The 14,209-nt window shown below is 40.5% G+C and overlaps 1 protein-coding gene across 1 annotated transcript in view; it reads right to left on the bottom strand.

Annotated features, from left to right (window-relative positions):
* Positions 1-9,676, bottom strand: part of masp1 (MBL associated serine protease 1) — an 81,663-nt gene extending 71,987 nt beyond the window's left edge. Inside the window, exons 1-2 of the mRNA XM_060834667.1 lie at positions 9,607-9,676; positions 2,185-2,410 (exon numbers count right to left, since the gene is read on the bottom strand). Of these exons, the coding sequence (XP_060690650.1) occupies positions 2,185-2,410; positions 9,607-9,611 (231 nt within the window). The 5' untranslated portion in view covers positions 9,612-9,676. The remainder of the gene's footprint in view (positions 1-2,184; positions 2,411-9,606) is intronic.
* Between the last annotated feature and the right edge of the window lie 4,533 nt (positions 9,677-14,209).

Here is a 14,209-nt window from a genome sequence, read left to right as displayed (position 1 = left end):
ATTCACTCCTGACAGAAGAGATTTCTCCTCATCTCTGTCTTAAATGGGAAGCCTCCTTACTCTGAAACTGCAACCAGTAGTTCTGAACTCCCCCACAAGAGGGAAACATCTTCACAGCACATGCCCTATCAAGCCCTCTCAGAGTTTAATATGTTCCAAAAACAATATCTTTCATTCCTCTAATCCCAAAGTCCATGGTGACTGTCCTTTGCCAGTTTTATTGATCACACCTTGGAGTGAGGAATTAGTGTGGAAAGAGAAGGATCTAATTATCATACTTCATGTAGGTACCAACAACATAGATAGGACTAAGAAAGAGGTTCTGCTGAGGGGTTATAAGTAGGGGCTAGGTTAAATAATGGAACCACAAAGGGAGTAAACTTTAAATTATATCTGAACCAGGAGTAACTTGGCATAAGGGGAACAAGATCGAACAGTTGAATAAATGACTCAAAGACATTTTGGGCGAAATGAGTTGGATTCTTGGGGCACTGGCACCAGTGCAAAGGAAAGTGGGAATTAAACTGCTAGGATGGTCCACTTGAACTGTGGTAGGACTAGAGTTCTGCAAGACATATATAACTAATGTTGCAGGGAGGGCTTTAAACTAAATGGGGTGGGAGGGTCATCTGGAAAAGTATCAAGAATATCCCCTCATTCCTGATGGAAGGCTTTTGCCTGAAACATCGATTTTCCGGCTCCTCGGATGCTGCCTGACCTGCTGTGCTTTTCCAGCACTACTCTAATCTTAACTCTGATCTCCAGCATCTGCCGTCTTCACTTTCGCCAAGTGTTGAGAATAGTCAAGGCAATAGTGCAGGATAACGACTAGGGTAATGATTGTTAGGGTGTGACAGGAAGGGATTGAGCACAAACAAACATAGTGTGCACCAGCAAATATGGTCAAAGTTGACAAAAATATTAAAAATGTAGAACTTAATGGCTCTTAATCTGAATGCATGCAACATTCTTGGGAAGAAGGAAATATTGACAGCTCAAACAAAATAAATGAGTATAATGTTGTTAGCAATATCAGAGACATGGTTGAAAGATGACCAAGACTGAAAATATTGAAGTGTGTTTGATATTTTGGATGAACAGAAGAAAAGGAAAAAGAGGTAGAGTAGCTCTGTTAACAAGGAGCAGATAAAGCACTGTGGTCAGAAATGATTTGGGTTCTGAATATCAAAATGTAGAATCAGTTTGGATATAGATCAAAAATAATTAAGACCATAAGACCATAAGATATAGGAACAGAAGCTGACCATTGGCAAATTGAGTTCCTCCATCCAAAGCTGGGATTAATTTAGTGAACCTTATCGGGACTGCCTGTAATGTCAATATATCTTTTCTCAGGTAGGGGGAACCAAAGCTGCCCACAGTATTCTAGATGTGTTCTAACCACAGCCGTGTACATTTTTAGCAATACTTCCCTATATTTTTTACTCCAATCCCTTTGAAATAAAGGTCAACATTCCAAATACCTTCTCTATTACCCACTCAACTGATATGTTAGCTTTGTGTGATTTATGCAAGTGGACCCCACATCTCTATGTGCTGCAGCTTTATACAACTTTCTGTAGTTGTTTTTTCTCCACTTAAGTAATATTCAGCTCTTGTATTCTTCCTGCCAATGTGCATAAGCTCACATCTTCCCACATTGTATTTCATCTGCCACATTTTTGCCCACTCACTGTCGATGTTTCTCTGCAAACTTTTTGTCATCGTCACCACTTGCTTTCCCACCTACTGTTATGTCATCTACAAATTTTGCAATCATACATTCATTTCCATCAGCCAAGGCATTAATACAGACCGTGAATAATTGTGACCCCAGCGCTGGTTGCTGTAGCACTCCACTAATTACAATGTTCCCCATATCCTCTTCAATCTGATCCTTAACCTTATTTAGTTATTCTTCACTTCTTTTTCAAAAGTATTTTGGATTCTCCATTGGGCATATGTTTGTGTCAAGAACTGAGTGATCATGTTTGTGTTAAAGTGACAGATTGATTTTTTCTGAACTTTGCACTGTTTCTATGAATCAACATTTGATAGCTTAAAGTTTTCCTCTGTGTCCAAAGGCATTTATATACCCTGCATTGTTAACTGAGCTATCGACAGAGAGATCAGGAATATGCAGAATACCAACTGGGCTGGTAATAGTGTGAGTTTCCATCTCACCTTCACATAATCGTATTCGCAAAGATAGGAAGGCTCCAGATCAAAATGCATGAAATAGAGTTTGATTCGGAATCCTGTAGGAACTGTGATATTCCAGGTTGAGTCTAAATCACTCGGGTAACCTTCTGGGTAATTGGGAGACTGAATCTGCCCAAACATCCCTGTCAGTTCAGTGAAGTTTGCTCCAGCTGGGGAGAAGAGGTACAGCACAAACAACCAGAAGCATCTGCCAAAGGAAAAAGAGAATTGATTAGAGGCAAGATGTTTAAATCACTGAAAGTGGAGGGCAGGAACTAAGGGAATGGAGGGACAGGAATTAACAACCAGAGTCAAACACTTCCTCATTTGCACAGTGCTGTAAAATAAATCAGATCAACAAGGATTAAATGAAGACTGATATATAGACTCACATCATATAGGTAGGAGGCTATTCAGAGAACTGGAGGAGGCCATTCAGCCCCTCACATGTGTTCTATCATTCAATACGATCATAGATGATATGTACCCAGTTCCACCTGGCTCTATATCCATTAATAAACTTGGCAGAGAAACTCAGTGGTGTCAGACTGAATTTTTTTTTAAGTCAGTGGGGTGGGATTTTGAGAACTTAAGAATTCTCCTAACTTTTAGGTGAAGAAATGCTTCATAGATAAGATAGGGCAGAATTGTAAATCACGTTTGTGAGGGTTGGACAGCCTGTATGTACACAGACGCAGTGAATGTGAGGATACACCCTACCATAACATCACCAAGTAACTCATTGCTCTTCAGAGTTCAGCAAGCGTTTTGATAGCTTGCTTTTGAAAAAGGCTGTTTGGTCATTCTGAGCACCAGGTCCAATGGATGCAGTATTTAAAGATGGCATGCATTTTGCAGATGTAGGCATACAGTTAAGGATGACTATTCCAATCGTTGTCGGGATGACTGATTTGTACATCAGTGTTGGCTTTGAGGCCTCATAATGCTGCCAAACATCAAGATTGCACATGAAAATCAGACCAGTCACTTGGGAACCTCATTATATATGTACATTCAATCAGCTAGGTGTACCTTCAGGGATTTATGTTTTCAGTGGACATTGATCTGTGTTGGACTTGCTGGGAACTAAGAGATCTTAACTCAGCAAATATTTCTTCCTGTTTGATGTGGGGTCAAGGCACACCAAGCTGAAATCACATGCAAGGATAAACTCATCGTTTTCAGATAGTATGTGGTCAGAGAGATTTACTACATATTTAGTGAGGTCACTAATTGTGTTGCCAAACTATTTTTGCTTAAGTGAGTTTATAGTGTAGTCATCTATTAAAGCAATATAACAGCATCAACAGATCAAATCAAAAAATTGAAGAAATTTGCACAGTTCAGACCAAGTGTAGAGTAGATCTTGGCATAGATTAATCACCTATTACCAATCTCACCTCACATTAATGCTTATTCAATCGTGGGACTAAGTAGTAGCAATGTGAGTGATGTTTGCCGTTAACAGAATGCTGCCATCATACCAAAAAGATGTTCTGTTATCACACAAATGGGTAAGATGGTATATAAATTTCAGTGCTGTTGTGATGCCAGATATGTAAGCTTTATGTCCCAAACGAGCTGAAAATGTGTTGCTGGTTAAAGCACAGCAGGTTAGGCAGCATCCAAGGAATAGGAAATTCGATGTTTCGGGCATAAGCCCTTCATCAGGAATCCTGATGAAGGGCTTATGCCCAAAACGTCGAATCTCCTATTCCTTGGATGCTGCCTAACCTGCTGTGCTTTAACCAGCAACACATTTTCAGCTGTGATCTCCAGCATCTGCAGACCTCATTTTTTACCCTTATATCCCAAAGACTAGTAGCTCATACCAAATGGAATATTCTTTGGCTGTTTGCATCAATCCAACCAGCATGCACTTGAAAAACTCATAAAACATTACCTGACATTAGATTTGATTCTGTAATTGGATAGCATTTACTGAATAATCAAGGATGTGCAATGAATTAAACAGACAACCAAGTTTGAGTGTAATTTGAGTTTGCAGTGTGGCACATATATGCGTACTGGAAACTAAATTTATGAATACACAAGGTTATAGCTGCATGGTACTATATTTGTATACCACACATATGCATTCAAATCAAAAACAGAAATGGGCTATTCAGCCCCTCAAGCCTGATCTGCCATTAAATAAGATGAATATAACCAAAAGTTCACATTCCTGCCTGCCTCTGTTAACCTTTCACCCAGTTGTGCTGAACAAAAATCTATCTAACTTTTCCTGAAAAATATACAAGAATGAACGGCATGGTGCCTCAGTGGTTAGCACTGCTACCTCACAGTGCTGGGAATCCAGGTTTGATTCCAGTCTTGGGTGACTGACAGTGTGGAGTTTGCACATTCTCCCTGTGTCTGTGTGGGTTTCCTCCCACTACACAAAGATGTGCAGGTCAGGTGAATTGGCCATGCTAAATTGTCCATACTATTCAGGGATGTGTAGGTTAGGTGCATTATTCAGGGGTAGATGTAGAGTAATAGGGTAGTGGAATGATTTTGGGTGGGATACTCTTCGGTGGATCAGCATGGACCTGTTGGGCTAAAGGGCCTGTTTCCATACTGTAGGGATGCTCTTCAAAAAAATAATTCCGTTTCCACCACTTTTTCAGGAAGGGCGTTCCAAAGACTCATAACCTTCTGACAGAATATATTTGATGGGTTTTGAGAAGATGTGTAGTTCAGGTTGAGGTTCTGGATATAGGTTTGCTTGCTGAGCTGGATGGTTCGTTTTCAAACATTTTGTCAACATAGTAGGTAACATCGTCAGTGAGCCTCCAACGAAGCACTGGTGTTATGACCACTTGCTATTTAGGTGTTTAGGTTTCCTTGGGTTGGTGATGTCATTTCCTATTCTTTTGTGAACAGTGACTCCCAGGTTCTTTTGCACATTAATATTTTCCAACCTCTCATTCAAAAAATACTTTGGATATCTGATTTTCATAACAAAGTGGGTAATATTTCTTTCATGGACATTACATTATCTGCCATGTTCTTGCCCACTCATTAAGCCTTCACTATTTAGTTTAAAGTCCTCAGTATTAATGACTCACTGGAACTCTGGTTCCAGCACAGTCCAGGTCCCAAGTTATTCAGGTATTATGATGTTTCCCAGTGCCTCATCATAGAAACCTTTATTTACTATATGCTCATTTGCTGTGCTTTAGTTAATAATCCAGAGATTATTACCTTTTGAGGTTATACATCTTAATTTAGACCTTAGCTGCTCATACTCTGTATGAACCTCTTTCTTTGTTCTGTCATTGGCATTGGTATCTACGTGGACCTTAGCAACTGGACATTCCTCCTTCCACTGCAAGTTATACTTCTGCCCACATAGGAGTCCTGAACCTCAGCTCTTGGCAATGTTTATCTAATGTAGTTGAAGGAATGCCTGAAACGTAATGGAATGAGGGAACAGTTGATGGATGCAGTATATTACTTAAACGTTAACTGGGCTTGAATTGGTTATATAAACATAGCTTGTAATCAGTGGAATGCGAATTTTGTGGAGTGTGCTAACTAAAATAAAGCTCTCGCATAACAGTGTGGTCATCAATTTTATTCAAATACAGCTATCATTTGGTGTATAACAGGGAACATAGCTGTCTGGACCTCCAATCTTAGCTACAGAGAATTGTGTCCATTGCTCTGACTACATTGTCCTCTACTTTCACAACATTTCTCTTAAATCCCCCTGTTAGAATAGCTTTTCTGAAGCTGTTATTGGGATTTGTTTGCCTTTTTTGTCTTTGTTTCTTTGCCAATCCCCAATCCGACTAAACTTTACACTTACATATATCCTATTAGTTGTATTTTACATTTCAACTTTGCAAATGACTTAAGCTATTTTCATTCATAGAGATTGCTGGATGGTCCTGTATTAAATTTAATATTTTTGAACACCTTTCATTGTTTATCTGTAGTTTTACCTGATAACAGCTTTAACCAATTTGCTATTTCAGTTTCTGTCTCATCCCATAAAATTAACATTAATGTTGTTAGTAATCACAGTTACTGGGTACCTCTTCTTTTCATATCCAACACAGAATTTATTCATATTATGCTTACTGTAAGTTAAAATTCCTCTTACAGAAGATTATTAGCTTTGGCTCAGTACTCATTAATAAATCTAAAATAGCCTGCACTCTTACTGATTCTAAAAATGTTGCTACAGAGATCTAGCATCAATACACTGAAGAAATTCACCAACTTTCTGATTGTGGAGCAGTGTGTCTTAACCTATGTGGAAATTAAAACTTCTTAAAATAACTATGCTTTAGTTACAAACTGCTCTAGTCCATGAATTAGTCCAATCTGTAATTTCATTGCTGCTATCAAGAAGTCGATTGACAATTCCCATTACATGTCTAAAATTTGGTTTCTGCTTTACTTGCAACAATCCACTCTCTGGTGAATGCCTTCCCTGGCAACAACCTACTTCTTCCTCATAATAATATCTGCAATCAAATTGAATAAATGTTGTTCACGTAATTTTTCTTGACCTTTTAAATACCTTATAATTTTGTGGAATATTTAACACAATTATGACCAGTTTGCAGCCAGTCTCTGCAATGATCATCTGATTAGAAGAAATAGGAGGAGTAGACCATTCAGCCTCTCCAACTTGCTGCAACATTCACTCAGGTCATGGTTGATCAAGTTATGGCCTAATTTCCACATTCCTGCCATTACTCTTGAATCCCAGGTCAATCAAAATTCTGTCAAAATCAGATTTGAATATATTTAGTGATCCAACCTCCACTGCTCACTATGAATTTGAATTCTAAAAATGAACAATCATCTGAGAGAAGAAATTTCTTATAACCTCCATCTTAAATGGAAATATCATTTATTTTGAAACTGTGCCCCTTGATTTAAAATCCTCCACGAGGCAAAATATGGTCTCAGCAACTGCCCTCCCACATCATATACATGGCATTCCCTCAGAATAATACTACAGTTTCAACCTCACTGATTCAAACAGGGCATCATATAAGCTTTTGTGAGTGAGTGCATGAGCGAGGGAGAGTGTAAGCTACTTTGAAGCCTGGCAACCAATACATCCAAACAAGACCCACCTTCTCAAATTGCTGCTGAGACCAGGCAGTGAATTATTTTGTTGTTCATTCATGGAACAGAATAAGTAGGGAACAGGAACAGGCCACTCAGCCCCTTGAGCCTGTTCCACCATTCTAATCATAGCTCATAATCTATTTCAATGACATTTCCCCACACCATCCCCATATTGCTTGTCTTTATTAAAAGCTAGAAACCTATCAAATTTTGTTGAAACATTCTTAATGACTGAGCTTCCACAGGTGGCATGGTGGCTCAGTGGTTAGCACTGCTGCCTCACAGAACCAGGGACCGGGTTTCCTTCCAGCCTCAGGTGACTGTCTGTGTGGAGTTTGCATGTTCTTGCCCTGTCTGCATGGGTTTCCCGCCACAATCCAAAAATGTGCAGGTTAGGTGAATTGGCCATGCTAAATTGCCCAAAGTGTTCAGAAATGTGTAGGTTAGGTGCATTAGTCAGGGGTAAATGTAGGGGAATGGGTCAGTGTGGACTTGTTGGGTCGAAGGGCCTGTTTCCACATTTTTTTTAAAAATGTGAGATTGAGAATTCCAAAGAGTCAACATTCTCAGAGTAAAGAAATTCTTCCTCATCTCAGTCTGAAAGGGCCTATCCCTGATTCTATGTCCCTAGCTTATAATCAACAGCCTGTGGAAATGATTCTTTCCGCATTTACCCTGTCTATCCCTTTAAGAATTTTGCAAGTTTCTATGAGATTGCCTTTTATTCTTTATTCTTCCAGAGAAGTCTCCTCAATGTCTCCTTGCAGGACAGTCCCACAATGCCAGGAATCTGGTGAACATAAGATCATACAAAACAGGAGCAGGAGTAGGCCATCTGGCCCCTTGAGCCTGCTCCACCATTCAATAAAATCATGGCTGATCTCTTTGTTGACTCAGCTCCACCAACCCCCCTGTTCCCTATAACTCTGAATTCCGTTACTGTTCAAAGATCTATTTTTGCCTTAAAAACATTCAATGTGATAGCCTCAACTGTATCACTGGGCAGGGAATTCCACAGATGAACTGTATTCTTTGACAGTGTTTCCCAATGTGACTCCATTTTTGAGTCTTTTAAATTGTCACAACCTCTCGTGAGAATTGAGTCAGCAGGGGTCTGTTTAAGACAGAGTGCAACTCTTATGGCTCAGCTGGAGGGCTCCACAGCTGCCAATGCTTCCTCAGAGATCATGAACCCCAAAAGTACACTTGGGGTTCATAACGGAGCCCAGGCTCTGTAGGATTAGGGACTAAAACGGAAATTGCTGAAAAAGCTCAGCAGGTCTGGCAGCATCTGTGAAGAGAAATCAGAGTTAATGTTTTCAGGTCAATTGACCCTTCCTCAGAACTACAGGGTCACGGAATGGGACCACAACTGCACTCAATCCTCAGGAATGGTTTAGCCAGTTTTATGTGTAGTTGCTGTAAGATGTCTTTGCTGATGTAGTGAAATCCTCGTGTAACCAAGATTAACATGTTGTTTACCTTCCAAACTGCTTGCCGCACCTGTGTGCTAGAATTCAGTGACTTATGAACAAGAAGAGCATCTTCCTACCTTGGATCTTTTGGACAGCAACACTTTTTTTTAATTGCTTCATCACTTCAGAAATATTCAGTGCTTGTGTTTCCTAACCCCACACGTATCCACATTATATTCCCTCTGCCATGCTCCTGCCCACTTACTCAGCCTGACTAAATCTCGTGATGCCTTTCCTACAAGTCTCTTCAGAGTCACACACTCTGTGTTTGCAGCAAATTTGGGAATATTATTTGGAAAAACGACCCAACCCCCACTCCCCCAGCCACATCATTGCTACAGATTTGTCAGCAGTTGGAGTATGCAGGTTTCCTGCTCACAGACTGCCAACTTTTATATTCTCCTCTGTTACTTAACGATTCTCAGTAGATGCCCGTTAATCTCTCAGGTGAAGCCAGCATTCCTTATGCAAGATGTCAACATTGAGATTGAAGGATGTAGTTGGGTGAATGTGAGCAGGAATCTGGTATTGATCTCTGTCGAGAACAGACTTGATTGGCTGAATGGCCTCATTGCGGGCAGTGGCTGGAACAATGTCAGGAGTTGGTACAGTTTCACTTTGATTTCGGTGTGTTTAACACTGGGAGATGGGAAAGTCAAAGCAGCGGCCTGACGGTGGGGAGAGTCCGGGACTGAACTTTCCACTTGGGGAGTTGTAAAGCCGGGCTGCGGCCACACAAAGGGAGCGCTCTCGATCCCTCCCCGCCACCCCACCCGGCACAAAGAGAGTGACCCTGGCCGGGCCAGGCAGCCCGCAGCCTGGCCCCCGTACTCACCCCATGCCGCCTGTTCGTATTGCCCAGCTCCTGGAGCCGCTCTCATTCACGTCGCGTTCCCGGCTCTGGGTCCCGCAGTCACAAAGAGAACAGAAAGTCCAAATCTCCGATGGAGCTACAGCTCCCCCCCACTCCCCATCCCCACCCCCTCGACTCAAACTCCAGCTGCTGGCACATCCCAGCAACTAGAGCACTGCGTTCTCGCAATCACCGGGCCAGGTCCAGACAGCCCTCACTTTACACTTTACACGCTCACTACCATCTACACACTAACCTCTCAATTGAAACACACATGCTCGATTCACTCTCCTTACTTTACACACTCAACCCTTCATTACACACTCAACCTCTCTACACACTCTACCCTCACTTTACACACTCATCTCTCACTACACAAACACACTCCCCTGTTCCACACGCTCACTCCCTCTACACACTCACCCCTACTACACGCTCACCACCTTCACTATACCCTCACACTCCTCACTTTACATCCTCAATGCCCTCACTACACCCTCACTCTCCTCACTTTATATACACTCACCCTCTCAACATACCCCCCATCCCCTCACTTTACATGCTCATCCCTCACTCCCCTCACTACACACTCACCCCAATACCCACCTCACTAGACTCTCACCCCTCCCCTGTCCAGATCCTCTGCTTCCTCACTGGACCTTCATCACCTACTGCCCCATCTTACCCCAGTCACGAAACCCACACCCCATAAATTAATTAAAACCTTTTAAGTGTTTTGAAGCAGACACAGTTACATGTCACATAACGTGTTATTAAGACAGGGTTCCAACAAAGAGTTAGATTTATTGAAAGGTTTGAAAAGAGCAAAATGAGGTGAAGAGGTTTAGGAAGATACTTCCACAAGTTAGTGCCAGGAAGATGGAGGTAAGGTATGTCAACTGAAGTCAGGGATGTTCAAGAGCTCTGAGTTAGAGGAGCGCAGAGATCCTTGGAGGATTGTGGAGCTGGAAATGTTGGGGAAAAAAAGAACAAAAACATCCTATCATATGTAGCAAACACACTGCATGTGCTTCATGAATGAAAAGTGGGCAGGTACCAGTCATGTTGTAATCCCACATAAATACATGGTCCATATAAACCACCTCATTTCCCAGCACCAGATCCAGCAATACCTCTTTCCTGGTTGGACCAAGAGCATGGACTCAATGAAGATGTGCAAAAGTCAAGAGGAGCAATCTTTAATGAAGTCAAGGGGGACTATGATCAGTCAGGGGCATCACCACTGCCAGTCAATTCCAATTCCAGTCAGAAGGGTTGTTCAAGGTCAATCAAATGAGTAAAGAGTAACCAGTCCAAGAATTACAGGTAGGTGAGTCAGGGTGATGTGGAAGCATCAATCTGCGAGTTTCAGTCAATTTAACCCTTCAATGAGGCATTGGGAGGGACTGAGTGGAGACAAGAACCATTATTGATGGTGCAGGAACAGTTGAGGTGTATTCCCAGTGACTGAGTAGGAATTGCAGAGGGCAAGAAGGCTCAGTATTTTGCAAGGACGAGGTAGGTGTGAATCTTTAATGATGATGCATGCAATAATGAGAGTTGCAATCATATGCCTTGGTGAATATTTCAAGTTTATTATGACTCCTCTTTGGAACAAAATCTATATTTTCCTCCAGGAACAGAGACATTTTGTCTTTGAGAAGCAATATTCAACAAATTATGACTTCACCTAATGATAGCTTGGTTATTAACCCAGAGATGCAGGTAATGCTCTGGGAACTTGTTCAAATACCACCATAGCAGTTGGTGAAAATTAAATTCACTAAATACAGAATCAAAACATTTTACAGTACAGAAGGAGGCCATATGACCCATCATGTCAGTACTGGTTCTTAAAGAGCTACCCAGCTAGTCCCATTCTCCAGCTTATCACCGTAACCCTCCAAATTAATTACTTTCAAATATATATTCAGTTATCTTTTGAAACCTCCTAAAGGATTTGTCTGCACCATTCTCCCAGCCAGCACATTCCCAATCCTAACAACTCTCTGAATAAAGAAACTTCTCATCATCTCACTCCTAACTCTCTTGCTGACAATCTTGAAATTGTGATCCTGAGTTATTGAGATATCAACTAATATAAACAGAATATCCATCTTTACCCTGTCAAAATTGTTCATAATTTTAAACATCTCAATGAGGTCACCTCTTAATCTTTTCTGCTCCAAGTAGAGTAAGCCCAATTTCTCTAACCGTTCCTTGTATTCAAAAGCTCTCATTCCTGTTATTGTTCTAATAAATCTTCTTTGTGCTCTCTTGAGGACTTTAACATTCTTCCTTAAATGAAGTGCCCAGAAGTGAACACAACACACCAAATGCGGTCTGAACAATAATTTGTTGAGCTATGGCATCACTTCCTTGCTTTTATACTGTATGCCTCTGTTTATAAACCCAAGGACCTTAGTTCTGGAATTAAATGTCTAATGATGACCATGAAACTATAGTTGATTGTCAGAGAAAAAACCCATTTAGAGGAGGAAACCCATCAGGAAAGGAAATCTGCCCTTCTCCCCTAGTATGGCCAACATGTGATTGTGGACCCACAGCAATGTGATTGACTTTTAACCGGCCTATAATGACTTCACAAGCCAATCAGTTGTAATAATTGCTATGAAGATACAAAAAGCAAATGAAACTGAACAGAGAAATTTGTTGGAGTGTGGCATCAAGGAACCCTTGCAAAACTGGAGTTGGTGGGAATCAGGGGTAAACTCTGGCTTGAGTATTACCTGGCCCAAAGGAAGACGGTTGTGCTTGTTGGATGACAGTCATCTCAACTGTAATACATCTCTACAGGAGTTTTTTATAGTAGTGTCCTAGATTCAAACACCTTCAGCTTGTCAATGATCATTTCTTTATCATAAGGCCAGAAGTGCAGATGTTTGTACCTATCCAGGACAAAGCAATCTGACTAATTGGCACCATATCCACAAACATTCACTTTCTTTACCACCGACGCTCAGTAACAGCAGCGTGTGTAGCATTATCAAGATGTACTGCGGAAATTTACCAAGGCCCCTTTGATAGCTGTAATGGCTGTATTTGTCTATTTTTCTGTATTTTTGATTACAAACTGAAATGGAAAAAATAACTGTTTTGAAAGTCAAAGATTGGTGAAAAGGATTGCTGCAAATTTTTAAAAGCAAGATACCTGATATTCGTGAGAATAGTGATTACATAACTGTTGGATCAAGTAGGAGGAAAGGTTACTATAAGTCGACTGGAGCCAAAGGCTATGTAAAAAGGGGAAATCAGCAAGCAACAAATGGATGATTGGTCTGTGGAATGGTAGCCAGTTGTCAATAACGAAGGCCTTCTGCCTGTCAACAATGATGCAATTAACTCCCAGGTAGCTGAACAGCTTGTGGGTGTGAACGGGGAGAAGCAATTGGATCTCTGAGAGAAAAATCAGTTCTTTTTCTCTGCAATAAAAACCCTCAAACTTGACGAAAGCCAATATAACCTTCTCTCATCTGTTGCTGTAAGCTGTAGCTTTAAACCAGTATGTCAGAGGCTTCTGACCATCAGTAACTTATCAACGGGCCACAGAATAATCACATAGTTGTTGCCAGCTGAAGTTCATTTGTACACTTGTACCCTTGGCTTCAGCACATCAGCACATGGACTGCCCTCGGTACTTGAACAAATAGCTGTACAAAGAACACATACAAAGAGTGTCAGGTATATTACTTTTAGAAGCAATCCAGTAATCCTGCAATAATCATTGGCTTTTAAACCAGTTCTTTTTTATCCAGAACCAAACTCCAGAAAAATAATAAGACATGGTTTTGCAACCTATAAAGAAGCAGTATGAGAGCATTCTGACAGTTGTGTTCAAGCCAAGAAACCATTTCAATTATTATAGCTGTATGAGTTTTGATTGCTGAGCAAGAGACTTCTGAAAGAGTCATAATGGAACTCAATTCACCTCTAGAGAGATTAAGAAATTTGCTGAACTGTTTGTTTTCAAAATCATTATCATAACAATTAGTGGCAGATGTAATGCAGATCTTAGAAGAAGGATAAAAATTGTCAGAAGTAATTTTTTGAAGATGAAGGAAATAATTTATAAGATGCTATAGCTGTCCACATACTTATCCACCTCAGAAACCTGGACAATGCATAAAGACCTGTGGAAGAAAATACAGGTCTTTGAAATGTAGATGCTAAGATGAATACTTAAAATTCCATATACACATTAGAAGGTAAATAAAGAGGCATTTGAAATTGTGAAAAAAAATTTTAAACTCACATCCATAAAAGAAAATGCCATTCTTTTGGCCATTTGATCACAGCTGAAAAGTTACAGTGATCTCTTTTGAAGGCAGTTTGGAGGGCTGCAACATGAGAGGTTGAGCCAGGCATCATTGGATAACAGAAGATATGATCTATATTTGCTGATGATGCAAAGATAGATAGAAAAGTAATTTGTTAAAAGGATGTAAGAAGGCTACAAATATATATATGGAAGGGTTAAGTGATTGGACAAAGACATGGAAAATACAGTATAATGTAGGAAAATATGAAATTGTCCATTTTGACAGAATAGTTAAAAAGCATTTTA

The sequence above is a fragment of the Hemiscyllium ocellatum genome, chromosome 13 (genome assembly GCF_020745735.1).
Source record: "Hemiscyllium ocellatum isolate sHemOce1 chromosome 13, sHemOce1.pat.X.cur, whole genome shotgun sequence".
NCBI classification, from domain to species: Eukaryota; Metazoa; Chordata; class Chondrichthyes; order Orectolobiformes; family Hemiscylliidae; genus Hemiscyllium; species Hemiscyllium ocellatum.
This window is presented reverse-complemented; position numbering and strand designations above follow the sequence as displayed.